Source organism: Rhinolophus hipposideros, assembly GCF_964194185.1.
Source record: "Rhinolophus hipposideros genome assembly, chromosome: 20".
Lineage (NCBI taxonomy): Eukaryota > Metazoa > Chordata > Mammalia > Chiroptera > Rhinolophidae > Rhinolophus > Rhinolophus hipposideros.
In genome coordinates, this window is record NC_138066.1 from 38,624,106 (window position 1) to 38,650,132 (window position 26,027).

At 54.2% G+C, this 26,027-nt stretch overlaps 1 protein-coding gene across 6 annotated transcripts in view; it reads right to left on the bottom strand.

Annotated features, from left to right (window-relative positions):
• ARHGAP27 (Rho GTPase activating protein 27) overlaps nt 1-25,837 on the bottom strand; it is a 30,750-nt gene extending 4,913 nt beyond the window's left edge. Inside the window, exons 1-10 of one of the 6 annotated variants that reach the window (XR_013991827.1) lie at nt 25,417-25,653; nt 24,351-24,483; nt 22,369-23,046; nt 4,435-4,848; nt 4,077-4,259; nt 3,741-3,821; nt 3,585-3,668; nt 3,158-3,225; nt 2,800-2,890; nt 2,204-2,308 (exon numbers count right to left, since the gene is read on the bottom strand). Coding sequence is in view for 4 of the 6 variants with exons in the window: in XM_081027149.1 (XP_080883275.1) it covers nt 2,204-2,308; nt 2,800-2,890; nt 3,158-3,225; nt 3,585-3,668; nt 3,741-3,821; nt 4,077-4,259; nt 4,435-4,848; nt 22,369-23,154 (1,812 nt within the window). In the remaining 2 variants the exon portion in view is untranslated. Of the gene's footprint in view, nt 1-2,203; nt 2,309-2,799; nt 2,891-3,157; nt 3,226-3,584; nt 3,669-3,740; nt 3,822-4,076; nt 4,260-4,434; nt 4,849-8,322; nt 8,414-17,794; nt 17,937-22,368; nt 23,176-24,350; nt 24,484-25,416 lie in introns of those variants that run through there. The other 5 variants (XM_081027148.1, XM_081027149.1, XR_013991828.1 and 2 more) reach the window with 5 other exon arrangements.
• Between the last annotated feature and the right edge of the window lie 190 nt (nt 25,838-26,027).

Below are 26,027 nucleotides of genomic sequence, written 5' to 3' on the forward strand. Positions count from 1 at the left end.
AGCAAGCAGGTATCAATAGCCCAGGCTGTTCTTCAAACTGACTGCTGGTGAGTGTCCTTATTTCCTAACAAATCTCCAAAGAACAGAGCGAGGTGGTCAGCAACTTGGTTAGATCTCTCATCAGCCTCTGGCTCTGAGGACCAAGTGTTCAAGGTTAATGTGAATGTTTGGTTGTGCCAGTTCACACCAACCCTGGCCCTAGGATCCAGTGAGAGTCAGGGTCAGCAGACACTGTCTCAGACAACAGGGTACAACTTCCAGGTCAGAGGGGACTGTCTTTTGGCTGCCCACCTTTTAAATGTAGACTGGAATGCTATTTAAACAGCTTTGAAAAATGAAAAAAAGAAGAAAAAAACTGCATGTTCCACCCCACCCTCATTCCCACAAAGACTAGAGAAGCTTCAGCAGGCAGATAGCACACCATCACTCCAGGCTGACAGAGTCCTGCCTCTGTCATCCCAGAAAATGGCCTAACGATGCTTCTAAAACAATCATTTATGGAAGTTCTCTCAAAACATAATTGGTTCATATTTGAAAGTTTCATACAGAAGGTGAAGCTGTCTAGTTAGTTACGTAGCAATATATTTCACAAAACACTCATCCTGTCGCATGGACAGGCAGGCCGAGCTGTCCCAAACCAGCTGTTTTTGTAACTGAAGTTTTCTGTGGCTCCTGGGTGACTAGGAAGAGTTGCTGTGACATTTTGCCAGGCCCAACTAACCTGGCCATGACATAGAATTGGGGGCTGTCTCTTGGGGAAAATCCTCGAGTTGCCTGCAGGCTACTCAAGTGGAGGGAAGACTGCCACCTGCCAGCCGGAGAGCAGGGGGTTCTCCGACTTCCTTTCGGGACTGCCAGCCTTCCCATCAGCTTGAGTAGCTTCCAACAGTCCCATCTGCCTTCTAGTCCGTGCCAGAAAAGATAACTCAGAAGTGTTTACTCTGAAAGTTTCATTCAAAGCCCAGTCAGGGAGGTGACACTTTACAGAGGACGGGTTGAAGGATGTCCCTCTAGGTCATGGAAGGACTATGCCTAGCAAAAGAGATGTCCCCACTCAATTTGACACCCGTGGCAGACATTGCTAGTTGATCACAGCACTCTATGTTGCTAAGCCCAGAGAAGGCTCCAGACCTACGGATCAGAGTAGCTCATGAGATGAAACCAGTTCTCCAACCCTGCTCTGTGGATACTCTGGTATTAGAAGCTTAGTGAATCATTAGAAAACCACATCCTCAAGCTCCTTGCAGAATTACTTTTTCTGTGCTGAGATGTACCGCCGTGCTTTTGGCTTCCATCATATGTTACCTGAAGGAGACCCAAGAGTCCCTACTAAACTAGAATGGAGCTGCATACTAAAACATTTTTTCAAGAGGTAAGGGCTAGGAAAAAACTTTGACTTTCCTCAAAATCTGGGAAGGTTCCTCCCCACCAATAATAAGAACCATGCCCTTTTTTCACTTTGCCTACCAGGAAACCCGGAGCTAATTTTTTTCAGCAACAACTTAGACACCCATGCTTCATCTGCCCCTAATTCCTTTCTACTTTGACCCCCTTCTCTAACTTGTTTGCCTAGTCCTGACCTTTCAGTGAATTTTATCAACTCACCATATGTATTTTTGTCATGAATTACTTCAAAACTTTTTAGAACTGAAGTGAGGGTAAAAGCAGTTTAAAAACAAGACAATATGAGGACAGTGAAGGGTGTGGCACTGTGAGTGTCCTTGCCTGGGCCCCACCGGGCCTCTGTTTTCCTGCTGGAGGAGCCTAAGAAAAGTGTCCACTGCCCTGATGTATTCACTGGGGACCCAGTCCAGTCGGAAGCGGGGTTCTGACCAGCCAGAGCAGGTTTCCCAGCCTGTCAGAGGAAGTAGCAAGGGGCGGGGAGTCTCCTGTCTGTCTCAGACCAGAGCAGCTGGGCTGACGGCTGCCCTTCTAGGCATGTCAGAGTGTCATCCTGCACAGACCCCCTATTCCTCACCACCAGCCAGGTCCAAGGATTGGTAAAATATGCTCCAGAAGTGGAAACTGCAGAATCCATGATACCAGAAACACTGTGGACAGATCCCTGAGGTGGGGGCAACTTTGGCTTTGAGCCCTGAGAATTCCTGCTCCAACTTTCCCCGGGTCCTCCTTCTTGAGGCTTGCCTAGTTTGGGTCCCAAGCCACCAGTAAGCCCCCTCTTCTCCCCACCCTCACAACTCACCTCTAGCACATTCTTTTTGCTGGATTTGTCTTTGGGGGCCCAGGTAAGAGAGGCCCCCTTCAGGTCCACCGTGTACTCGGGGGTAGAGAGTTTAGAGGGCTGCCTCTGTGAGAGAGGGAGGAAGGGTGAAGGAGCCCTCAGTTCAGACAGGCCTGCCACAGCACGCTGGCTCCAACCCACCAGGCTCCCTTTGCTCTAGTGACAGGATGAGGGTGAGGACCCAGGGATTCCTGGAACCCAGCGATCCTGGTACTTCTTAACCACAGCGCCTGCAGGCTGGCTGGTCCTTTGCTGCCTGCCCACTCAGGAGAGGAAAGGAGAAAGGTGTGCAGCCCCCATCCCTGTGAGCAGGGTGCCTAGTCTTCAGCTGCCTGCGCAGTGGGCTGGAGCTGGCGGGCCTCAAGGACTGCTCCCCACGCCCTAGGTGGCTGCAAGTGCTTGTCCTGGGGTGTTGTCACCCCCTGGCAAAGGCCCAGCTCCCTTGCTACTCATGTTCTACTGTCTCAGACCTGGCCTTTAACAAGTTAGATCAGGTGAAAACCCCCAGGAGTCAGGAGCAGGTGGGGTGATCCCAGTTCCGGGGGCCTGGGCCTCACCAGACCGCCTGCAGCTGAGGTCTTCGAGTCCTTAAAGAAGGTCAGGACGCCGCCCTCCAGCACTGTCCAGGAGGCACTCCAGTGCTTCTTCCTAGGTGGGTGTGGAAGTGCAGGGTGGCAGGGTGCAGGGCGGATTTGGCCATGGGCTGAGGCTCCCTTCCCACCCAAAAGAGCAGGGCACAGAGCTTAACATAGCTGGGGCACCCAGCTGTGAGGGGGACTCCCTCCCTATATCTCTCCGTGCCTCAGTACCCTCACAGGACATCTTATAAAGTCACTATGAGGATTAACAAGAGCCTGGCATAGAGGAAATCCTCAGTGAACACAGTCATTAAGGCCCACCCTGCCCTGCTCTCACCGGAGCCGCTTTCCCTTGTCCACTGTCTTGGTGCGATGGAGCACGCCTGCCTTGTCCAGGGTCTTGATCTTAAAGAGAGAAGGGGAAAGAGTAGGCAGTTAAGGGAGTGAGCCATAGTGGGTCTCCCCCTCACCCAGCAACTCCCCACAGGCCGGGCCTGAGTCTCCACTGAACCCTCTTTGCTGCTGCTGGTGGTAGGGTGTCTGCTCCCACAGAAGCAGCAGCAGCAGCAGGCGTGATTTCCCCCCAGCTCCCATCCTCACCCAACTCTGGGCCTCAGGTGACCCAGTCCCAGGTTCATTTAGCCCAGGCTAGTGCTGAGGCCTATGGGAGAGACATGCCGTCCCAATCCCAGCCTCCAGGACCTCTAGAACTCCCTTATTTCTTCTGTGGGGTCCTGCCAGGGTCTATGTGCCCCTTTCCTTACTTTCTCCTCAGGGGGGCTGGCCTGGGCTGGGGTCTCACTGTCCGGGCTGGATTTGCGGATGCTTCGAGGGGCAGGAACTGGGATCTGGGGAGAAAGATGCTGTCATGTATAATCACCTCCTCTCTCCCCAGGACTCTCCCTTCCCCATTTGGTTACCTGGGGCAGCTCCCACCGAACTGAGGCATCATTTGGGTTGTAGAAGTAGGGCTTCCCATGTTCATCTTCCAGCTTCACCCACTGTGGGGAGAGGGAAAGTCAGGGCTCCAGCGGGCCTCATGAGAGGGGAGGAAAAGGTTCCCTCTAACCAGAGCCCAACAGCAGAGTTTGGAGGGGCAGGTGCGGGTGACCCAGTGTCTTGGACTGGCTTGGGCCGGTGCAGGAGCTGCAGTTTAGTGTTAAGGGGAGCTACTTGTGAGGAAGGAAGGGTTGGAGGTGTGTCCCGGAGGCTGTCTGCGCCCATCTGCACACCGCCCATCTGCACACCGCCCCTACCTGCTCTAGAGTGAAGTTGTTGGTGTAGAGCGTCTGCCCCTCCGGGTCCACGTGGCAAGACCAGCCGGGGGGCGTGGCCAAGGGAGAGGCGGGCCCGGGCTCACTGAACGAGCCCGCAGGAGAATAGTCCTCCTCCAGGTAACTGGTCAGCGACTCCGGGTAGTCCGTCTCGGGGGTGGGGGGCTGCAGGCAGCAGAAGACAGAGTCAGATGTTCTCAGATCCTGTACTGACCCTGGCCCGCTCTTTGGGATCAGGCCAGACCCTTCACGGAGAGTCCGGGGGATGGAGGGAGCAGACACTGGGTCAGGGGTCCTCAAAGCCAGCCTCACCCACCCCTGCCCAGGCCCCGCCCCTCACCCTCTGGTCCCTGGGGCTGCCCGGGCTAAGGCCCGGCTGCATGTCCATCTCGTCCTCGTCCTCCGGCTGGTCCTCGGGCTCGTCCTCCCAGACCGTGTCGCCCGTCAGTGGGTTGTAGAAGAACACCCTGCGGCTCTCCTCATCCCAGTACTGGCCCCAGTCGGTCTCGAGGCTCTCGCGGCTGCCCACCGAGGCCCGGGAGGTGGTGGGGCTGGCAGTGGCCTCGGCAGCCTCAAAGGGTGACTCCCAGGTCGTCACGCCCGTGTCTGGGTTGTAGTAGTAGAGCCTCCCGGTGCCCGCGTCCGTGTGCGTCTCCCACACCTGGCTGGCGCGGGGGGCCGCGGTGGCGCCAGGTAAAGTACCCGGAGGCTGCCTCTCTATGTTCGCGTACACGGGCTCCGGGGTGTCGTCCACCTGTGCGAGGAGGAAAGTCAGTTCTGAAGCCACTTGCCACCTGGGTGACCCTTCAGCAAGTCACCGTACCTCCCTGCCTCAGTTCCCCTGGCTGCAAAATATCTGCCCTGCCGGGAAATAGTAATGAAGAGCGAATGAGGAAATGTTCTTGAAAATGCTTTGTAAAGTAGGAAATGCCCCAGATGCGTGGGACAATTCATGAATTATTTATTAGTAATAAAATATCGATAACCGAGTTCTCCCAGCTGTGCACTTACAGGGGTGACTCAAAGGTTGGGCAGGAACAGAGAAATGGCCTGGGACCCATCCTTTCTCCGCCTCCATTTGAGTCACATGGGGGCAGGGCCCTGCTGCATTCTACACCCCCCACCAAGAGCCCCCACCCCTTCTTCCTTCCTGGCCCGGAAAGCTCTGGGACTGGAATCAGTACTTTGGATTTGGGGTTGGAACTTCCTGGATGTGGGGTTTGCAGGCCTCAGCATCAACTCCAGACAAGGGACAGACAAAGGAGAGCCAGATGGGAGGGCAGAAGGAGGGGCAAAGAACAGAGAGCACCCTTTCCCCCTCCAGAGGCAAGTGAGGTGGGCTGGAGGGTTTAGTCATACAGAATATGAGGCCGCTCATGTTTAACACCCTCAGGGCTCCCTGCTGCCTGCAGAGCAAAGTCTAAGCTTTTAACAGGGCACTGGAGGCCCCATCACCTGCCTGACTTCCACCTTATTTCCTGCCACTCCTTCCCCTGGCCTTGAGCTTTAAGCTCCTATAGCACCCAGTTTGGTGGAGGCCCCTATCCTCTCTTCTGTGTCTCCTACATGCCTCAGTTCAGTCACAGACTGCCCAGGCCCATCCCCACCCCTTTCTCACCCGGTGGATCCTTCTTTAGGACTCAGCTCGGGTGTCAGGTTCCAGCCTAACCCCCTCAGCCAGCCAGGGGGATGGATACCTACGCTGTCAAACCCCAGGCAGCAGCACAACGCCAGGAGATTAACAGTGTTTTCTAAGAATACATAATGCTATGAAGGAAAAGCACATTTCAAGATGGTAAACTTAGCAGAATTCCAATTTTGTGTGTTTTGAGAAACCTTCCAAAATGCTAACAGAGGTCATCTCTGGGCAAGGTAATTATAAGGATTAGATACGTTCCATTTAGTTGTTTTTCCTTTCAACTTTTCTGCAGCCTCAATATTTTGTACAATAAACCTTTTTTTTTTTTTAAATATAGAAGTTTCTCTGTTGCTGTGACACCTTCATGAAACTGTAAATGTCTCAAGAGGGGAAGCAGCTCCTGCTCAAGGTGGCCTCTCCCTGAGCCTTAGGCAGGCACCTATAAAAGCACCATTTGTTCAAAAAAGATTCGCCAGCTCTGCCCCAGGCACGGCTCTCGGCACTGGGCATGCAGCAGTGAGGAAATGGACATGAATCCCTGCCCCCTGCCCGGGCAGCCTGTACATGTACGCAAATGGTGTGGGAGGGGAGGGGAACAAGCCATGAATGAAAAGCACAGCATGTCCATGATGGTTGATGTTAACAAGAAAACAAAAATACTGTCGGAGAGGGGGTTGTGCCCGGCAGTTTTACCCAGGGTGGCAGGTCCCAGGCACGTATGGGGAAGGAAGAACTGGGTCCAGTCCATCAATGCCTCACTCCTGTCCGTTACCCACAAGCTCCTGTATGGCTGAGACAAACTCTCCAGCCCACTTCTCCTTTCTCTCCACCCACTACACCTCCTGTGGCATACTGTCTTCCAACCACACCAGCCTGCTGACTTTCCCCCACACACAACGGTATCTTCCTACGTCCGTGCCTTTGCTCCAGCCATGCCCTCAGCCTGGAACTCCCTGCTGTCATTCCCTGCCTATCAAATCCTACTCCCCCACTGGTGCTCAGCTCACAGGTCTCACTTCAGGGAGGACTCCCTCCAGAGAGAAGTCTAGCCCGCTGGCACTCTAGTCTGTTAGGGCCTGATGGCATTCTGCCTTGGTGGTCAGTTGGTTGTCCACCCATCTGCCTTCCTTCTCTGCCCCCAAAAGGCAGGAGTGTCTTGAGAGCAAGACCCAGGATGATAGAATTGACCTCAGTTGCCACCCCCCGCACCGCCTAGCAAATGGTCCAATGCCCTGCAGCACACAGAAGATCAACCAAAAGCACTTACTACTTAAGTATACAAGTCAATTCCATGCCAGACTTCAGCAACAAACAAATACACCTGACACTACAGAAGACGCTCTGGGTCACTACAGGACAGGGTCGCTCTAAGCAAGAACTTCCTGCAAACCAGGGTTCAAGCACCAGAACAGCAGACTCCTTGGGAGGACATGATGAAGGCAGTAGAGGAAGGTGGATGACCAGACACACCTCCCGTGCACCCCAGCTGGACCACTGAGGCACTGGCCTTGCCCATCCCTGGGACAGGGGCTGGAAGGGCACATGGTAGTGGACCAGCCAAGGAAGAAGCCAGACTCTTTGGAAGGGGGATTCCCCCCTGGCGAGGCTGCTGGCCTTGGCGCTGTGTCCACAGGGAGTCCCAAGCTGGTTGGTCTGATGAGGATGTTGCATGAGGAATATCCCCAGCAGGTACAGAAGAGACCTGGGAGGTAGAAGTTTAGGCCTCCAGTGTGACAGGGCTGTCACTGTGGGGCTTCAGTCTATGGGGGCAGGGCAGTGCCCCTTCGAAGGAAGCACATTCTCAGGATTGGGGCTGGCCCAGCAGGTCATAAGGGGTCTTCCCTGGAGGAGAGCAAGCAGAGGACCACCCCGTTAGGGATGTGGCAGTCCTGCGAGGGAGCTAGACTGCAGCAGCCCCGACGCCCCTTCAAACTCTAAAACCCTCAAGAGAGGCCCACAGGGCTGGGACAGAGGCACTTTCCTCTCCCAGCAGAGCCTCAGCAGGTTCAGACCAGCTCCTGGAAGCCGGTGGGGCCAGTCCCTCCATGCCCTCTGGCTTTCACGGGGGAGTTTGCCCAGGTTAGAGTGGTGCCACCTCCCACCCCTAAGTCCTGCAGGCCTAGTTAAGACCCAGATGTAGTCTATCAACAGGGGCCTGACTAGGACACCAAGAGCTCTTGGGGCCCAGACCCAGTCATGATAGAGACACAGAGAACACTGATTAGCAAAGCGGAAGTGTTCTCCCACCTCAGGCCACACAACAGAGCCAAGAAGGGCCCGGCTCTCACCACATGCAGCTTCCCAGCCCCAAGAGCTCCTGTTGTTTTCAGTTCTCACCCACAAGTGGGAGGCAGGCCTATTTCCCTGAGCTGATCACTACCTCTCAGCATCCCTTTGCAGCCCCTCTCAGACAGGCAAGGCCTCGGAGACAGGAAGAAGAAAGAAGGGAAGATTCCAAGCTCCATGAGACTCCTTACTCTGCACCCCAGTTCCTGACAGGGCCAGGGGATGGAGGCCCACTGGCGGCCCACAGGCCCTCCTGCTACCCTATCAGAAGCTGAGTTCAGTCCCCAATGAAGGGCCCCCTACCTGTCCCCGTGGGTGCCGACTCTGCCTCCTGGTCAGCTTGGCAATCATGTCCACCATCCTGTCCCCTCTGAGCTGCTGGGACAGATCTCTGGGAAGGTGGAGCCAAGGGCACAACCCCGGGGCTGGCACAGGGCAACAGGGAAACAAGAAGTTGCCTTGAGATGGCGGGAGGCTGAGCCTTCAGCTTATTTCCTGTCAGGGCTGCGGAAGTGCTGCCTGAGACAGAGGCTGCCTGAGAGAGAGAGTGTGTGTGTGTGTGTGGGGGGGGTTGTCTCAGATCTGGGGTACTTTTATGTGTCCAAGGACACCACTGGCGGCCCCATTCAGTGCTCTGATTACCAATGAGTTCTAAATCCCAGGTCCAGACACAGCCACTGTGCAGGCTCCACCAAAGGATGGCATTGGAGCCATGGGTGGGGGAGGGATAGGCTGTACAGATGGGACAGGCATGGGGTAGCTGGGTGCTCGGGCCTGAGCTGGCTTAGACAGAACAGTAAGTGGCCATCAACTCCCAGGGAGGGTGTGACGGGAAAGAGGAAGCTTGCGTGGGAGGAAGGGTGTCTCAAAGAGGAAGGGGTCTGAGCAGATGTGGTATCAGCAGAACCAGTGTCTGAATCCCTCCGGCCACGTGGAGACCAGGAGGGATCCTGACCACACCACCATCTCTCCACCCACCTGACCACAGCGTCTGCCTCCTTCAGCCTTGGTCACCAAGAGGCGTGCAGCCGTGCGGGCTGCATGGCCACATATATAAACAAGTATGCCTGTGTCCTTCCGCCACTCTCCAAGGACCCAGAGCAGGCGGGCGGGAACCAGCTCCCCCTCCACCCTAAGTTTCCTCCTAGCCACTCCTCCCTTAACCCTGTCATGCAAGTGGGTATGCAGACCCTGACCATGCATAGCAGAAACAGTATCTTCGGTGGTGAGGAGCTGGGCCCCTCCGCAATCCCTTGGGGACCATCTTGTCATCACTGATTCCCTCAGAAGTGCATCCTCCCTAGCCCCAAGGGCCAGGCAGCACTCTGCCCTCCCACTCACCAGCCTGAAGGCTCTCTCACAGGGGCACTCAGCTCCCAGTTCAGGCTCTGACCGCCACCCTCCCACCCTGGATCCCAAACCCCTCACCTCTTATTCTTCCATTTCGCTCATCTTCCTGCTCCCAGACCTAGCTGTCCTTTCTCCTCTGCCCATGTCCCCCAGGGCTCTTTCCCCTGCACCCACTATGGGCTTAGAACTCAAGTAAACCAGGCATGGTATGGATTTGGGGTGTGGGACACTTGGGGAGACTACATCCAGAGCAAGTCTGGGGTCAATGCCCTTCTCTGCCCTTAAAAGCTTCCCTATAGTCCTCTGTGCCCCAACTCAGAAGCCCAGAACCCCAGAGGTGGACTAATCGCCCAGAACACTTGACACACCACACTGCCCCACCTACGCACCCAGGCTAGGACGGTGTCCCCATCCCCCTCGCAGGACAGGTCAACAAGATTGATGGAACCATGCCCAAGAATAGCTGTAAATTCCAAAGCAACCAGAAACTCTGAGCCACCAGGGAGAGGCCTGTAGTCAGGAGGGGAAAGAGGAAGGCAGGTGTGAAAATCCAGGCCCTAGTTCTGCCCAGCATGTGAAATTGGGGAGCAGGGTCTCCAGGTGGTAGGGACCAGGAGTGACAGTGTGGGGGACTAGGACCACAGGAAAGGCAGCCAGGACCCCACCCGCTGCTGTTCCCCAGTAAGAGGCCTGGCCAGCACCGTTGGGGTCTCCCAGTGGCTCTGACCCCAAACTACAAGGACCAAGTAAAACCCACACAGCTCTGGCTTGTTCTTGGTCACTGAGGTTGGCTCCTCAGACCTCCTGTCTGGGCTTCCCCTCTCAAGCAAGAGGACGTGGTCACCACAGTGGCTCCCCAGTGGGGTCCTCCTCCCTCAACCACACCCTCAAGTCTCCAGAGGTCCATGGTGGGGGAGAGGCCAGAACAAGCCAGCTAGCTGCACATCACCCATCTCTCCAGGCCTCTGTCCTTATCGCTTCTCTCCAAAACCCTCTGAACCCTCTGAGGAGTGTCGGGGCAACCAGAACAGGTGCAACCAGAAAATCCTATCAGCTCTCTGGGGCCAAAGCAAAAGGAATGCCCAAAACTGTGAGTGGAGCCCAGGGATTGGCTCAGGGGGCTGGGGAGGGGACAGAGCCTCCTTCGCTGACTCTGAGCCTGCTCTGGGCCACCTGGGCTGGTTGGAGGGATGGTGGGAATGAATAGTGATCTTTGCCTCCGGGAGCTTAGCCAAGGGCACAGAAGTATTCTGGCGTCTGTCTGTCCCTCCCCTGAGCACACCTTCTCCAGGACAGAGTCCGGGCCTCCTCCGTATCCACCCCAGCCCTGAGCAACGTGTCCACCTACGTGCAGTGGGGCGGCTGGGGGTCACCTGCAGGGTCCCGGGCCTCAAGCCTCAGAATACTGGGGAGGCACACCTGGCTCCACCCCCTCTGAGTCCGATGGCACTGGGTCAGGCTGGGGCCTGGGCAATCCATGTTGTGCTAAGGCCCACATGGCTCAGTGTAATCTTATCCCATGCACATCGTAAGAGATTCCAACACAATGGCCTGAGGTGCGTCTCTTCTCCTAGATTTGGGGCAGAAGATTCATCCGATTAAGGACAAAAGAATGGGGCTGGAGTCCAGAGACCCGGCTTCTTGTGTAGACTGTCTCAGTTTCTCTCTGGATGACCCCTTGAATCTCTGGGCCTAAGTTTCTTTATTTATAGAATGGGTGTTGTCATTCTCTTCCCCATTCACAGGGTTGGTTTGTGAGAAAGCTGAGTTCCCACACCCCCCAGAAAGTGGGGAAGAGAGCAGGGCCGCGCTTCTGCTTTTCTGGCTTTGGGTTTTGATTGAGTGCCCTTAGCTTTGGACTCTGCCCCAGCCTCTTGGTGACCTCACAGGGCTGCCTGCTTGGCCTGCTCCTCCAGGGCAGCTGGGCCCTGGGGTGGAGCCCCTTTATGGCTCACAGCCCATGTGCTCTGAGTAAGGCTGGCAGGCACCGGAGAGGCCTCCTGCTGCTAGGCCAGGAGGAGTCAGAAGTGGTCTGTCAAGGAAGCCGCCCGCCAGCGAAGGCCATGGTTATGAGTCAACCTCTAAAGGTGGGAAAATGTGATGGTGGTGGTCACCTTCTACCCACCCCTCAAACTTATCTTCACCTGTACCCACCATTTCTCCTCCCTCCCCCAGGGAGGGCACAGGGTGTTCTGGAGAACCTTACTGCCTCTCACTTGCTCAGAAGCTGCCTCACCTCAAATCTCTAACCCCTGCCACCTACCTGCCTTTGCCCCTTTGGCATTTCCACAAACTCAAGGTCCACTCCATCTTGAAAAGAGAAACTATGGCCTTGGATCCAGCTTTTCCTTCCTCCTGTTCAGAGCCAACTTTGTGAAGGCGTGTGTGTGCCCCACTGTCTCGCCGTCTACGCACTCAGACACCCAGCCCATGGCTCAGGTCTCCCACAACTTCCCTGTGGACAAATCGGGCCCTCGTGTGGCCTGACTCCTCTCTGGTACTTAGTCCTTACAGTCCTCTCCCTCCGAGACTGCCTCACACATGGCCTCGTGGTTGGCGCCTCTTCCTCTGCCCGTCTCCTCGGTGCTCTTCATCTTTGTTTCTCACCCTACTGTTCTGAGAAAGTTCAACTGACTTTATTAGGTTAATGGCTCACAAGTGCATGTCCAGCTTCAGAAATCCAACTGCCCAACTGGATGTCCTCGGCCCTACACGGCAAAGCTGCATGTCCCAGACTGAGTTCATCGCCATCCTCCTCCTCCCCCCATCTCAGCATCCCCTTTGTCGCTCAAACAGAGACCTACTGTTTATCCTTGATTCCTGCTTCCCTGGGATCATCTGTCGCCGAGCCCTGGTGACCTGACCGACTAAGCCTCTCAGACCTACCGATCCCCGGGAACACAGGGCTTAGAGGAACTAACCCCTGGAATCACTGCCACAAGGAAGCACACATTTCAATCTAAAACAGACCTTCTACAGGGCAACTGGTCTGGTCTCTCTAACAAGTCAGGGCAGAAGGAAGGGAGGGGCCTGTCAGGAGATTTAAGAGACAACCAGATGTAATGCACGGTCCTTGCCTGGGTTCTGGTTCAAACAAACTGGCTGTGAGAGACTTGTTTGAAGACAATGGGGGCAACTTGACTATGGCCTGGGCCTTAGATGATATTAAGGAATGAATGTTAATCTTGTTAGATGTAATAATGGTACCGTGGTGATGGCAGTATTTTTAAGAGGTGCATGCTGAAGTTTTTAGGGGTGAAGGATGATGAAGTCTGGAATTTACTTCTTGGGGGGAAAAAGAATAAACATGTCAAATAGTAATTGTTAAATCTAGACAATAGGTATAATTATATTTATTTAAATATTCCCTTGATTCTTTCGTATGTTTGAAAATGTTCATAATAAAAAGTAAGAAAAAACCCTCCAACTTTTTTTTCTCTCACCATTCTGCAGCCTCGGTGTTATTACTCTATGAGGTAGTCCTTATTTCTTATCTGGAGACAGACTGGTCCTACCAGCTCTCCCCTACCCCCAATCTATCATAGACAAAGCAATGTCACTCCCTCTAGGATACAGCTCTAGGGCCAGGGATTCTGGGAATATGGCAGTTTCAACATGTCTGCTCCCAACTGCTACCCTCTACTGCCCAAGCCTAGCAGGGGTTGGAGCAGCTGGATGAGCACGACTGTCTGGCACAGGTGAGAGTGCCTGAGACAGAGGCTGGAACCTGGGAACTCAACTCGTGGGGCAGACTGGGCCCACCATGGGGCCCTCGGGTGAAGGCCCCGTGACCCCCCCTTGCTCCTAGGAGCTGATGGAGAACCAAGCAGATGGGCTAAGCACTCCTGGCCCTTCAAGCTGGGAGCACTGAGGAAGCGGGGGCAGGCAGAAATCCGGCTGGTGTCTTAGACAGCAGGGGCTAGCCCAGCTCCACAGGCCTGCTAGTAGAAGCCACCATTCCTTCTCGCTAGGGTCCCTCACCAAGTGGGTAATCCAACAGCTTGACCCCAGTCCTGGTAAGCAAAGACATATAAACTCCACTCCTCTGACAGCCCAAGTGGCTGGAGAGAGGGAACAAGCAGAACAACCAAACCAACCACTGCTATCAAACCCCAATAGGGCCAAGACATGCTAAAGACATCATCACAAATAATGGCAGGAAGAGGAACTTGTCAGTAAGAGGTGATGGGACAACTGGAAGGCCATTCAGAAAAATATAATTAAAGGTGTGTCTACATCTCACTCTGTCCACTCAGATACACCCCCCCCCCAAAGGATGAAAGATTTAGATGTAACGAATGAAGCCATAAAATAATCAAAGAAGAAAACACGAGAAAAATTTTATATTACAAAAAGGCCTTTATAACAAAGACTCAAAATCTAAAAGCCATTAATCAAGTGATTTATACATTGGACTACATAAACGTATTTTAAGAAAACCAGTGTGGCTAAAAAAAACACCATGAGCAAAGTCAAAAGACAAACTTGGCAGGGGGATTACAACTCATACCATGGACAAAGGGCTACTTTCCTTGTTATAAAAGACCAACTACCTTATTGTAGAAAAACCTCCTAAAAATCAATAAAGAAAAGCCCGATAACGCAATAGAAAAAAAGGCAAAGTATAAGAACAGATCAATCGTAGAAAAAGAGAAATGAACAATTCTTAAATACATGAAAATGTAATTTCAAGGTACCTTAAGATAATATATTTTACAGCATTTCATACTAGCGAAAGATGGGAACAAACCAAGTGTCCATTAACAGTTAAATGAACTGTGATATATCCTGACAACAGAAAACCATGTTGCTACAAGGAAGGAGACGGTGCTGGCTACGTAAAATCTCCAAGATGCACTGTTAAACCAAAAAGGCAAAAAATTAACTCAATGTAGGACCACGTGCACTACCTACTACCTTTGTGTAAGACAGACAGAAAATCAAGTCATCAAATGTATACTCATACTAGTTTGTAATTGTTTAAAGAAACTCTTGAAGAACAGAGAAGGAACTAATAAAAGCAGTGACTCTGGATCTGATGGAGAACAGGGCATGGAAGCAGGAGTGTGTGTGGGAATTTTTACTATATACTTTTGAAATATTGCTTTGGTTTTTTAAAACCATGTAAGTATATTACCTAGTGAAAAAAATTCGAAGTTATTAGCAAGATAGAAGGGCTGGAAATACAAAGACATGTTGAAGAAAAAATAAGGACTCATGAGGAGATTCAAGTAAAGCACAAAAGCAAAAGACAGGAGTATGTTCAAAGTTAAAATATATCATTGTATTACAACTTGAAGGAGAAAATGGTCACTCTTGAGACTCAAATCTGCGGCCTGGAAGATCAAGAAGAAGAAATATCTTAAGCCTCAGAGAAAAAGTACATAGAAATAGAAATAAGAGGGAAAAGATAAGAAACAAGGAGGATCCAGGCAGGAGAAACAGGCAAATAAAAGAAAAAGTAAAAGAAACAATAATCATGCAACAAAGATTTCTCTAAGCTGAACAAAGAGCTGAAAAAAGACCTGTACAGGCTGATGGGGTTCTGTGAGTTCCAAATGGGACTGCTGAGAAAAAGAATCCCCATCTCGGCACATTTTATATAACACGTTTGATTAGGAACCCCAGGGAAAGCAGAAACTCCAAATGAAATGGAAAGTGTAGCAGAACAACAGATTAACAGTGGGAGAAAAAGAGAATCAATAGCAAGATGATTGAAGGGAAATACATGTAAATACATGTAAAATTAAGCCATGTAATAAAATCAAGTACAGTGCATCAGTTGTTCAACGAAATGTGAACAGATTAAATTATCCCATTAAGAGACAGAGTCAGCTTGGGTTTAAAAATGTAGTCATATGATATATACAAGAAATACACTTTTTAAAAAAGTGATAACTCACCCCAATAAATTTAATAAAAAAAAGTGATAACACCTGGAAATAAAAGGATACCAAGATATATCAGTAAGTACAAAAAATAAAATGAAATCAAATCAAAAGTAAGAGTGGCCATATTAATAACAGAAAGTGGGGGGGATTTCCGTTTAAAAGCACCAAGCAGGATAAAGAGGGACACCACGTAATGAGACAAAGGCACAATATGTGACCACAGAACAGTCACAATCTGTACACTCCCAACGGCATTGTAAGTTAAATACAAAAAGCAAAAACTATTGAAAGTTTAAGAAGAACTCTATAAGGAAAATTTGAGTGAGAGATGTAATAAACCTCTATCAGAATCAGAGTAAAAGATTTAAAAAAAGCATACAAAGGAAATGCAAGTTTGAATAATATAACCAAGAAACTTGATTTGATCCATATGGAACCTTAAAATATATACTTTTCTATGTCTATGAAAAACAGAAAAATCATTTACTTGCTCACGAAGAAATCCATAAATAAATTTAAAGTGGAGCTTTCATAAATCTCGAAAAAAAAAAGAGTGCTTTCCTAGTAAGATATGAAATAGCCAAAATTAACTGGAGAACTAGTGGAAAACTTGAAAAGACCAATTACCACTGGTGAAATAAAGTCTGCCACTGAAAAAGCACCAGGTCCAGAGGGTTTCAAGGAGGAGGCTGAATTGTAGAAACTTTCAGTATTCACCTCTGACATCACCTTCCTGGCCAGGAGGTGGTCTTAGATTTCCCTCTCACTAGTGAGATCCTGGAGAGGGGTGCTCCTCCAACGTGCCCCCCACAGTACCTGCAGAGGTACTTGCGACATCGTTAACTGTGGGTTTGCTTGTCAATTTCTCCTCCTGGACAGACAGTAAGCTACCTGAAGGTAGGCACCACGCTTTATTTTTCATTGCCTCCCAGTACCCAGGTCAGTACCTGTCATTTACTGAATCAATGAACAGAGCACGTGAAAAATTATGGTATAATTGTCAGCATGCCATGATCATGATGTCCTTATGTCTATAAAACGCCCCAACACATAAGCCTAGGAAAGCAGAATGGATGGAAAGAAAGAAACCAAAATGCTAACAGTCATTAAACTGAAACTTGCCCCCATTAGCCAGATATTTATAATGGAGTTAAGCTATTTTTGTAGGGAGGAAGAACAATTTACAAATTCAGACAGGGCAAGGAGTACTCCAGCTGCGTGGAAGAGAGAAGACGATGGCTGGGAGGATCTGAAAGCAGGCCCCTCTGTCACCTCACTTCCTCTCTTGGGCCCAAGTCAGGCCAGCCCGCAGGGCAGACATGGAGGCTTAGACAGGGACCCCTGCCCCACTCACCTGCATGCCTCAGTGGACCAGCCCAGAGCCTGGACAGAAGGGTCCTGCAGGGGTCTCCTTGACTAGGCAGAAGCTCTGGAAATCCCCTCAACACCACAGTCCTTCCTCAATTTGGAAACAAAGTCTCCCTAATTTTAGCAAGAACACTTGTGCCCCTGGAACTCAGCCCTGGTAGCCCTACTTCCCTCGACACCAACCCACATCAACGGTCCCCTTGCTCCCCAACACTCTGGAGTAGAACCCTGACCATATTCTGCTCATCTGCTACCCTGGTCATGATGATGGAATTTTCCATGCCCAGGGTCTGGCACCGACCAGCCATCAGGTCTGACATTCAGTACCCACTGCCCGGCCCCACCCACTATAGGACACAGCTCCAGGAAAGGCAGAGAAAATAAATCTAGAGTGAGGCCAGCTGCTGGGGCTCAGGAAGGAAGTAGGAAGGCAGGTGGGCTTGGCCTGGGCCCATCTCAGGAGTCCTAGAGGCTGAAGGGAACCAGAGACTGGGAGGTGAAATGAGGCCCAGTCTTGGGGGAGATCACCCAGGGGATGAAGGGGCCACCACCAGCTTTCAGGGTAAGAGGTTGCTCCTTTCTGGCTTGGGAACAGTGGGTGTGGGGAGGGTTCTTGGTAGCCAGGAATGCGGGGTGAGGATGGGAGAGGGCTACCCAAGTACCAGCTCATTCACAAGAAGATCACAGCCTGGGGCTGCAGGTGAGTCATGGGGAGGGAAAGGTCAGGCCAAGTGTGAAGAAACCAGTTGGGCCACCCAGGTGGGCTGCCCTCCGCTGGAGGGTGGAGAGAGCTGTTGAAAGGAGGGAGTCCAGACAGGGGACTCACTAAACCCTCCTCGTGGCCTCAACTCCCTGCTTTTACCAGTCCTCCTTTCCTAAAGGCTGCCTGGCTGGCCCCAAAGACTTTCAGGTGGGTCTGTCCAAGGCCAGTTCTTTTGTCTCAATCATAGCTGCCTGGGGTTGCCCTTGGAGTTTGTCCCAGGGAGTGGGTGCCAAGCCTGGGATCCAAAGAGAATGGTGGGGGCACCTCAGAGATAGTCACCAGGTGGGCTTTAGCATGAGTGCAGGGAAAGACTGGCTGGGGAGGGGGAGAAAAGAGTGGGAAAACTGCCCTGGCACCTCTCTCCCAGGGTCCCAACTCCACTCCCACTTGAAGAATCACTCACAGTTCCTGGCAGAGGGAGAGCCTAGGGCCCGGGGCTCCTTCCTTCCAGTCCAGGCCGCCTACTCAGGTGAGGCGCCTCCTGCACTGTTTGCATAAGAAGCTGCAGAGGCCCAGGCTGTAACTCCTTCCTCCTAGTGGCCAGTGCCCCAGCAGCAGGGACGGGCTACAGTCCAGATGGCGGTCTGGGCGGGGATGGTGACGCATCCTGAAATCCCGGAGTCAGGAGGGCCCCTCGCCCAGGGGTGGGCCCTGCAGCCACAGGGGAGGAGTCTCAGGCCCCTTCCTCACCAGGCTTCCCTGGGATCCTGGAGCACTCCTTGGAGGGGAACCGGGTGTGTGTGTGGGGGGGTGGGAGGGGTGGGGGGTAAGGAGGGGGGTAGAGTGCTCTTGCTCACCTCCCCCTCCCCTCCATCTCTTCCTTCTCAGAAGTAGGTGCTTATGTGTTCTCCTGGGACATCTCACTCTCCTAATACACCCTCAGCTGCAGCTAGCAAGGTGAGGGTTTGGAATTCACGCCTCCTTCCCTGCCACCCATGCTCACGACAGGACTGGGCACACAGAGGGCACTTGGAAACGAGAACACCTCCTTGCCTTTGGTTTATACTGTCCTTGCTGAGGGGAACAGAGTGGCCAAGCTTGAAGGCCACCGGGCTGAGACTGAGCCTGATGCCCAGGGTAGGGTTTGGGGTCAGGAGGCCTCAAACTGACATGAGTGCTGCCACCTCCTGGCTGTGTGACCTTTGGCCAGTCACTGTTCTCTGAACTTCTATTTGTACTTGGGGCAAATGGGAGTGTCTATGCCTGCCTTCTGGGCTGCTGGGAGGATGAGCCTTTGAAGGAAAGCCCATGGAACCATGCTGTATCTTACCACGTTTTGTGTCCCAAGTGTCCAGCTCAGCTGGTATATGCTCATTACGTGCTGGTTGAGTGAGTGATGAATAACAAGTCTGTAAAATGCTACACAGTGTAGAGGTTCCTCTCTTCTGGGGGCGGTCCCTGCCTTTGCCAACTGTCCTGCCCTCCACGCTACTCTCTCCCCTTGTCCAATGGTCCATAACCTGGATGCTATTTCCTACCCTCCCCAGCGACTCCATGTAACCTAATCCTCACATCCTTGCCCACCCACTCCCATCAGCCTCTTCTCTGGACACCTCCCTCACTCTTTTCTCCTGGGGACCCCATCTCATCAATCCCCTCCTCGCTATCCTTAGTCAACCCCTCTCCTGGCTCTTGCCCAGTCACTTCAGTTCAGGGGCATCTCCACCCTTGACTTATACCTGCCTCTGGCCACACAGTGTCTCTCCCTTCCCTGGGAAGCTTCTGAGAGTTGTCCACACTCTGGGTCCATGTCCTCATCTTCACTCCTCTAACTCTCTGCCTTCAGCAACCCCCCGTGACCAGCTCCTGATAAGGTGGCCACTGACTTCCGGTGGCCACTTCCGATATTTAACGGTCTTTATCTAACTTTCCCTTTCTTCTGGACACTTCTCTTCAGCTTCTGGGCCAGCACTCTCCTGGTGCTCCTCCTTGTTCCTGACTGTTCCTTCCTCTCAGGCTCCTCTCTCCCTTTGTCTGTCACCCAAATGTGGTGGCCCCAGGACTGTGTCAGTTGCTTCTGTTCCCATGTTCACACTCTCTCCCACCCACAGCTCCAAATCACATGCTGAAGGCCTTTTCCTGGGTGGCAGACCCAGCTCTCCAACGGCCTCCTGGACCCAGCAGGGCCAGAGAGGTTTAGCCTCATTCCTCCATCCATCTGTCCCCATCATTCCCCCTGCAGTGTGCCAACTGGGAAGCTGGAACTCATCTTGATTTCCCACCCCCATCAACCATCAGCCACCAGGTCCCACCAAATCTACCTCCCAAATCTCCCATCATCACCATGTGTCCGGGAGACCACGAAGGTCCTCTGCCATCTTGAAGCCCCCATCACAGGGGTCTTTTCTCAACCCCACTTCCTTCTCTGCTGAGAGCCTTCCAACGTCTGCAGGATAAAGCTCAAGTTCCTGAGAGCCCATGAGGCTCTGCCCAGCCAGGCACCACCCACTCCCCAGCCCAAGCCCCATCCCTGAGCTCAGCTGTACAGGGTGGGGGTGGGACTGTAAGGCCCCAAAGATGCCATATTTTCTCACACCTCCACCTCTGCCCATGCACCTGAGTATAGTTCAATCACAGATGGCCTGTGCCATGCTGGACTGAGGCATCTGTCCCCTCCTGCCAGCCTCCCCCCAGATGGTGACTGGGGCTCCCCTGGTGCTTGGCAGGCGTTCAGTCAATTCACGCTTAGTGAACGAGTGAATTGAGGAGAAGGTAGGACCTGCTTCTCCTGCCTCTTTCAAGAAATTCCTTCTCTAAACTCTACTTTGAACAACTAAGAGCAGAGTGGGGTTTCCTTCCCAGGGGAGAACCAACTCCCCACCCCTGGAGTTTGTTGGGGATGGGGTGTCAGGAGACCCATAGCTGACACCAGAATAAAGCTGGTGGTCACAGGGAGTGTGGTGTTATACCCATACTCAGGGAGGAAACAGGACCAGAGACGTTAAGCGACTTGTTGAGGTCACACAGTGAATTAGGGACAGAATTGGGATCGGGCAGAGCCTCTCTGCCAGTACCCAGGTCTCTGGCAGGTGCTTTTTGCTCTGTGAGGAAGCTCCACCCCACCTATTACCTGTGTCCCCCTCTCTCAACCCTTCACTGCTGGGAGCTGGAGGAAGGAACGTGACTGACCATAGCTGCTGGGGTGATTCCTTTTCTCAAGAGATTTGGGGTCTTCTCCCCCTCCTTCTTCCACCCTGATCCTGGGCTCTGGGGTGGTATTTTTGGGCAGACCTGCAGCGCCCCAGCTCTTGGGAAAGGGAGCCAGCGCTCCTCCTTCCTCCTCAACACGCTGTTGCACAATCTCTGGTCCAGGTCCTATGCGGGACAAGGGGGTTCAGAGGGCGAGGCCAGTCCTCCACCTTGGGGAGCACACCTCAGAAGGACAGATAGACATTCCAACCACCACCAGAACAGAGACTGTGAAGCCACGAATCTGCCCAGGAAGCCGAGGGGAGCCAGGAGAAGGAGGGCTGGCATCCAGTCATCTATCCCAGTAAAGCTCTCCCCCTGGCCGGCAGAGGCGCCGGGCACCAAGATCCCACTGTCCCCACTCTCCTCCCCAGGCCGGGTCCAGGTCCGCGTCCCCACCCGCCGTTGCTGTTCTCAGCGCTGACCACAAGGAGGCGAGCTGCCACTTACAGAAACCCGAGCGAAGGCCGCTCAGACTCGGAGGAAAGGTTATTAAGTGGGACTCCAGCCAGTCTTGGTAGGCCGCCTACTACGTGCCACACGCGTTCACGCGTCATCTCATTGAAGGCTGCCAACAACTTTAATCCTTAGGTCTTGTCCTGAGTTTACACACGAGGACACTGGGGCTGGGGGATTGTTTCCTCAGCAGCTAGCCAGTGACCCAGCAGAGTCAAATTCGAGTCTATGTAGATTCAAATTCTGAGCTCTTTGCACTATAAACCAGACGTGGCAGAAGAAGACCCAGGAACTCGCTGAGGGGAACGGGCCTCCTTCCTCTGGGCACCCTAGACTCCGTCCTGGCACGTGGCAGGGATCAATGTTTATGGTAATCATAATAAGTACAAAGAAAGAAATGAGAGCCTCATAAGCTTCAGGGGTCATCCAGCCCCTCTCCCCGTCCCCTTTGGGCTAAAACACATACTGAAACCCTGAGAGAAGAAGCGAATTGCTCATCACTACACAGCTGGAGGCAGATGTCAGAGGGGATCTGTGCATTCCCCGCCTCTCCCCCCACCCGGAAAAGTTCCTAAAGTACAAGATGTCAGGGCCGCCGGCAGAATTCTGAGGATTCAAGAGTGTTTTTAAAACGTGCTCTATTTTCCATTTCCCCAATTAATTCTGAAGGGGGGAGGGGAACCCACACTCACTATAATTGGACTTCTTTCTGAAACAAACCCATCAAGTTTCTTTCTGTTTCTTTTTCCAAAGAGGGAACTGTAATGTTGGAAGCAGACAAAACGGGAAGCAGACCTCTGACTTTCATATCCATTATCTCTGACTCGCCAAGCTCCAGCAAGAAAGGCGAGGCAGGTGGAGACGGCTGCAGGTCCACAATCCCCTATTTCATGCCAGATGCACTTAGGAATGGTTCGGATTTTAGAAAGGTAATACGGGCGCAAACCCCTGCCATGGGTGCTATAACCTCCCAGCAAGGCTTGGGGCAGCATTCTGGAATCAAGTTCATTTGCATTTCTGCAGCAAAACCTGAATATTCACACCAAATAGGATTAAAAAAATACCATCAGCGGCTTCACAACAGTTCAGATCAACGAAAAACCTTTGGGTTCCAGGGAGTTTTGGCATTTCGAAATTGCAGATAAGAGATTGTGAGCCTGTCCCCCTCATTTCGTGGTTGAGGAAAATGAGGCTGGGGGTGAGGGAGCTCGTCCAAAGCCACTCGACACTGCTGCTCCGCGTCAAACCGAACGCTGAGCCAAGTGGGTCTTCTGGCGCCCGGGCTCGGAGCGGCCGCAGCCCCCGCCCGCCCCCCGGCTCCGCGCGGCTTACCTGCTCCGGGAGCTCCTCCGGCGGCGGGCCGCACAAGTCCTCGATGGCCTCGTACACGTTCTCAGAGTCGCTGCGCGTCAGGGGCCGCGGGCACACCCAGGAGCCCGCCACGCTACAGGCCTTGAAGCTGCCGGCGCTCCCCAGGAGGCCGGCAGGGGGTGCGGCGGCAGCGCGCGCCAGGTCGTCCAGGGACTGCGCGGGCCTCACCTTCGGCGCTGGCCGCGTGTACAGGCAGGAGGGCTGGCCCGGCGTCAGGCTGCTGCGCTGGGTCGCGGTGCCGCGCCGCGCAGGGCTGCACAGGGAGCCCGCACGGCCCCGGCGCTCGGCAGGCGCGCCGTCGGGGCCCTTGGGCACCGGCGCGCTCACGAAGCGGTAGTCGTAGGCAAGCGGTTCCGGGGCTGCGGGGCGCGGGTGGGGTGCGGGCGGCGACGGGGCGGTGGCAGGGTCGCCGATCGCAGGCAGCTCGCGCACGTACTGCGCAGGCAGGTAGAAGGGGCGTCCGCCGGGCTCGCGCCGCACATGCCACCAGTGCTCGGTGCTTCGGCTCAGCAACCTGTAGCGCTCGTTGGGCTGGATGGCGACTCGGCGCCCATCCTTGCTGGTGTACTCGAAGGGGTGCTCCACCAGTACGTACACGTCCCCCTCGACGTCCGCCGCCATCGCGGCCACGGCCTCTCCCTGTGGACAGCAAGGAGGAGGGGCACAGAAGTCAGTGTCACAGAGTCCGGAAGCGCACCACGTTAAGGAGACGGAAGACCTAGGTTCGAGTCCCAAGGTTGCATTCATCGTGTGCGGTCGGGCCTCGGTCTAAAACGGAGATTTAGATAAAACAATCTCTTAGGTGCTCATTCTTACGCCCAATTATGGAATTCTAACAACCCTTTTATTCTGTGGCGTTGATTATAAGATTTGAGCCTCGCTCAATCCCTTGGTGGGAAGATTGTGGGTAATACTGGTCCAGCTTTACAGCCAGGGAAGCGTTGGCTCAAAGAGATGGGGGTGGTTGCTCGCGATAAATTCGACGCCACAATTAGCCCCCAAATTGATTGGGCCTCAGTTTTCCGTCTGTGAAATGGGAAGAACAGCCCATTCCCCACCCCCACCCCATCTCGTCCTAACACCTCCAGCCCTCAGGGAATTTGCGTCCACAGGGCCTCTTCTCTCCAGACATCTGTGCCCCGGGCCCGCGGGGTCAGGGTTGGGGCGCGGGCTTTGGGAGTGTCTCTTCTTCGCTTAGTCCAAGAGACTTAGCATAAAGGGCCACGACTGCCAAGGCCGGGGAACCGGTTCTGTCTGTTTTTGTTTCCTTCCCCAGCGGCTTCGCTACAGACGTGAATCTGGAGCTCGGCCCGCCCAAACTGGCCCACACCGCCCCTGCTCTCCAGCTCTCACCTCCACCTCGGGAGAAAGGCTCGGCCTCCTCGGCCTGCCTAGCTGCCGTGCGATCTCTACATTGCCCCATGAGAGTGGCCCCTACACAATGCACTTTGTGTCAGTGACTACCTGTGCGGTTTTTCCAGGGGTCCCCAAAACTCTCCTGGAGCGATCACCACAATTCCCACCCACTCCAGGCCGGCGCAGCCTGGCTCCAGGCGTGTCGGGGGAGGGGGTCAGAGCCTAAATGTCAATCTGCCTGTGTCCCTCCATCAAAGCGAGGAGTTTCTGGCCTCCTCCGGAAGTGACTGGTCCCTCTAACCCTTTACACTGACCACACCTGCTCCTAAAAGTTGGCCCGGGACCAGCAGCTGGGAGCTCGACTGCTTACTGAGGCTGAGGGACCCAAGGAACAGGGTCCCGCCGTGGGGTGTGTAGCGCTCCTTCTCTATTTTCCTCAAGCTTTCCTCGGTGAGAGAAGTGTAAACTGAGTCACTAAGCACAATGGGCCCTGGAGGAGGTGTCAGTGAGCTGCGGTAAGTTAGGCCAACAAACCCCATGGAGGACTTCTTGCTACCTTCCCCTGCCCCCGCCCCCACGCGACTCACGTTGGCTGGGCGGGCCTCAGGGAGCCCATGGGCTGGATGGGCGGAGCCGGTGGATCGACGCAGGTTAGGTCCCTGCCATCCCGTTGGGCGGGGCTTCCAAGAGTTAGGCTGAAGAGACCTCCGGGAGCAGGAGCTGGCAAGGAGAGCAAAGGGGGAGAGGAACGCTCAGGAGGGTTGCCCCCAATCCCCAAAGCAGCTGTGTCTGGGAGGGACGAAGAGAGCCTGAATGGGTCTGTCTGGTCCGGTGGGGACATTGGAAGCGAGGCCCGGCGCCAGAGAAGGCATAAGAGAGTGACAGGGGTAGGGAGGGCTGCGAATCAAGGGGCGCTAGTGGGTCACAAGCAGAGCCCAGGGAAGGTAAAGTCCCGCCCCTGCCCACCCCTCCCCCCACGCGGGATCTGTAGTCCGCCAGCCTCTGTGTCTCCGGGACTGCTCGACCCGGGCTCGTCTCGCCCGGGCGTTTCCAATCTGAGCGAGGCCACTTGCACTCTGAATCACCAACTACTAGTTGCAGCCGGATTGCAGGCACTACCCGCTCCGAGCCCACCTCCGCCCTCCCCAGGCCCTTTCGCGGAGCAGCTCAGCCGGCCTTGGAAAAACTCAGAGGGGTTCCCAAGGCTGGACACCGACCGGAGCGCAGGGTCTTGGCCTGGGTGGGGAGGAGACTCAGGCCCCGGCTCCTTCCCCGACCCCGGAGGAGCGAAGAGAAAGGGAGGAATGCAGGGAGGATCCCTGGAGCGCAAGGACGGACCTGTCGCCAGGAGGTGCCCTGCGTCCATTGCCCCAGTGGCGCGAGTCACAGTGGCGCCAACGCCTGGATCGGCTCTGGGGCCCTTCCTGCGTTCGGATGGGGAGCCGCCCTTAATCTTCCCCGCCCTCCTGGTGGTGGTGGTAGTGGGGAATCCGTCCCGAGCGGCCTCCTCCCGGGACCACGCAGCTTCCATCCCAGCGCGGTGCGAACGGGAGCAGGCGCGCGGTGCTCCCGGGTGAGGACCCGCCACCTGCGGTACCCCAACCCCACCCCCGGCTCAGCACCCCCTCTCCCGGTCCGGCCTGGCTTTGGCACCTCGGGGTGTCCACTCGCTAGCCTCGCCTCCACTGGTCCCGGCAGTCGCGCGTAGGCTCGGCGTCCGGCTCTCCCTCCTCCACCGCCCAGCTCCGGAGCTGCCGGGTTTCCTGTTCAACAATATAGCGAGGGAGGCACCAGCGGAGAGCACCCGGCAGAACTTCCTCCCGGGCAGGGGCTGGGCTGCGGCTGCGAGAGACAATCCCCGGTGTCCTGGCTTCCTGTCCCCTCTGGGCCGGGCCAGCGCCCCAGGAGCAGAGACGCCACCCCTCCCCCAGCACGTCCCGGGATCCAGGGCCACACCTGGCTATCTCCTGGGAGGCAGTGACAGCAGGACCAGGATGGTGGTATCAAGGGAGGAGGGAGCCTTCTCACCACCTTCTGGCCAGATTTCCGTCCCACTGCTAGATCCCCACCCCCCTCCGCGATCCTGGCGGGGGATCTGCCCAGTGTGATCCTCCAATCTGCCTACAGCGTAAGATCAGAGCAACCTCCTGGGCTGGACTCAAGAGCCTCATCTGCACCTGTTTTCTTTCCAGTAAACGGGACAGTAACACCTACTTCACAGAATTGTTGGGAAGATTAAATGAGATGCACCAAGAACAATGTTA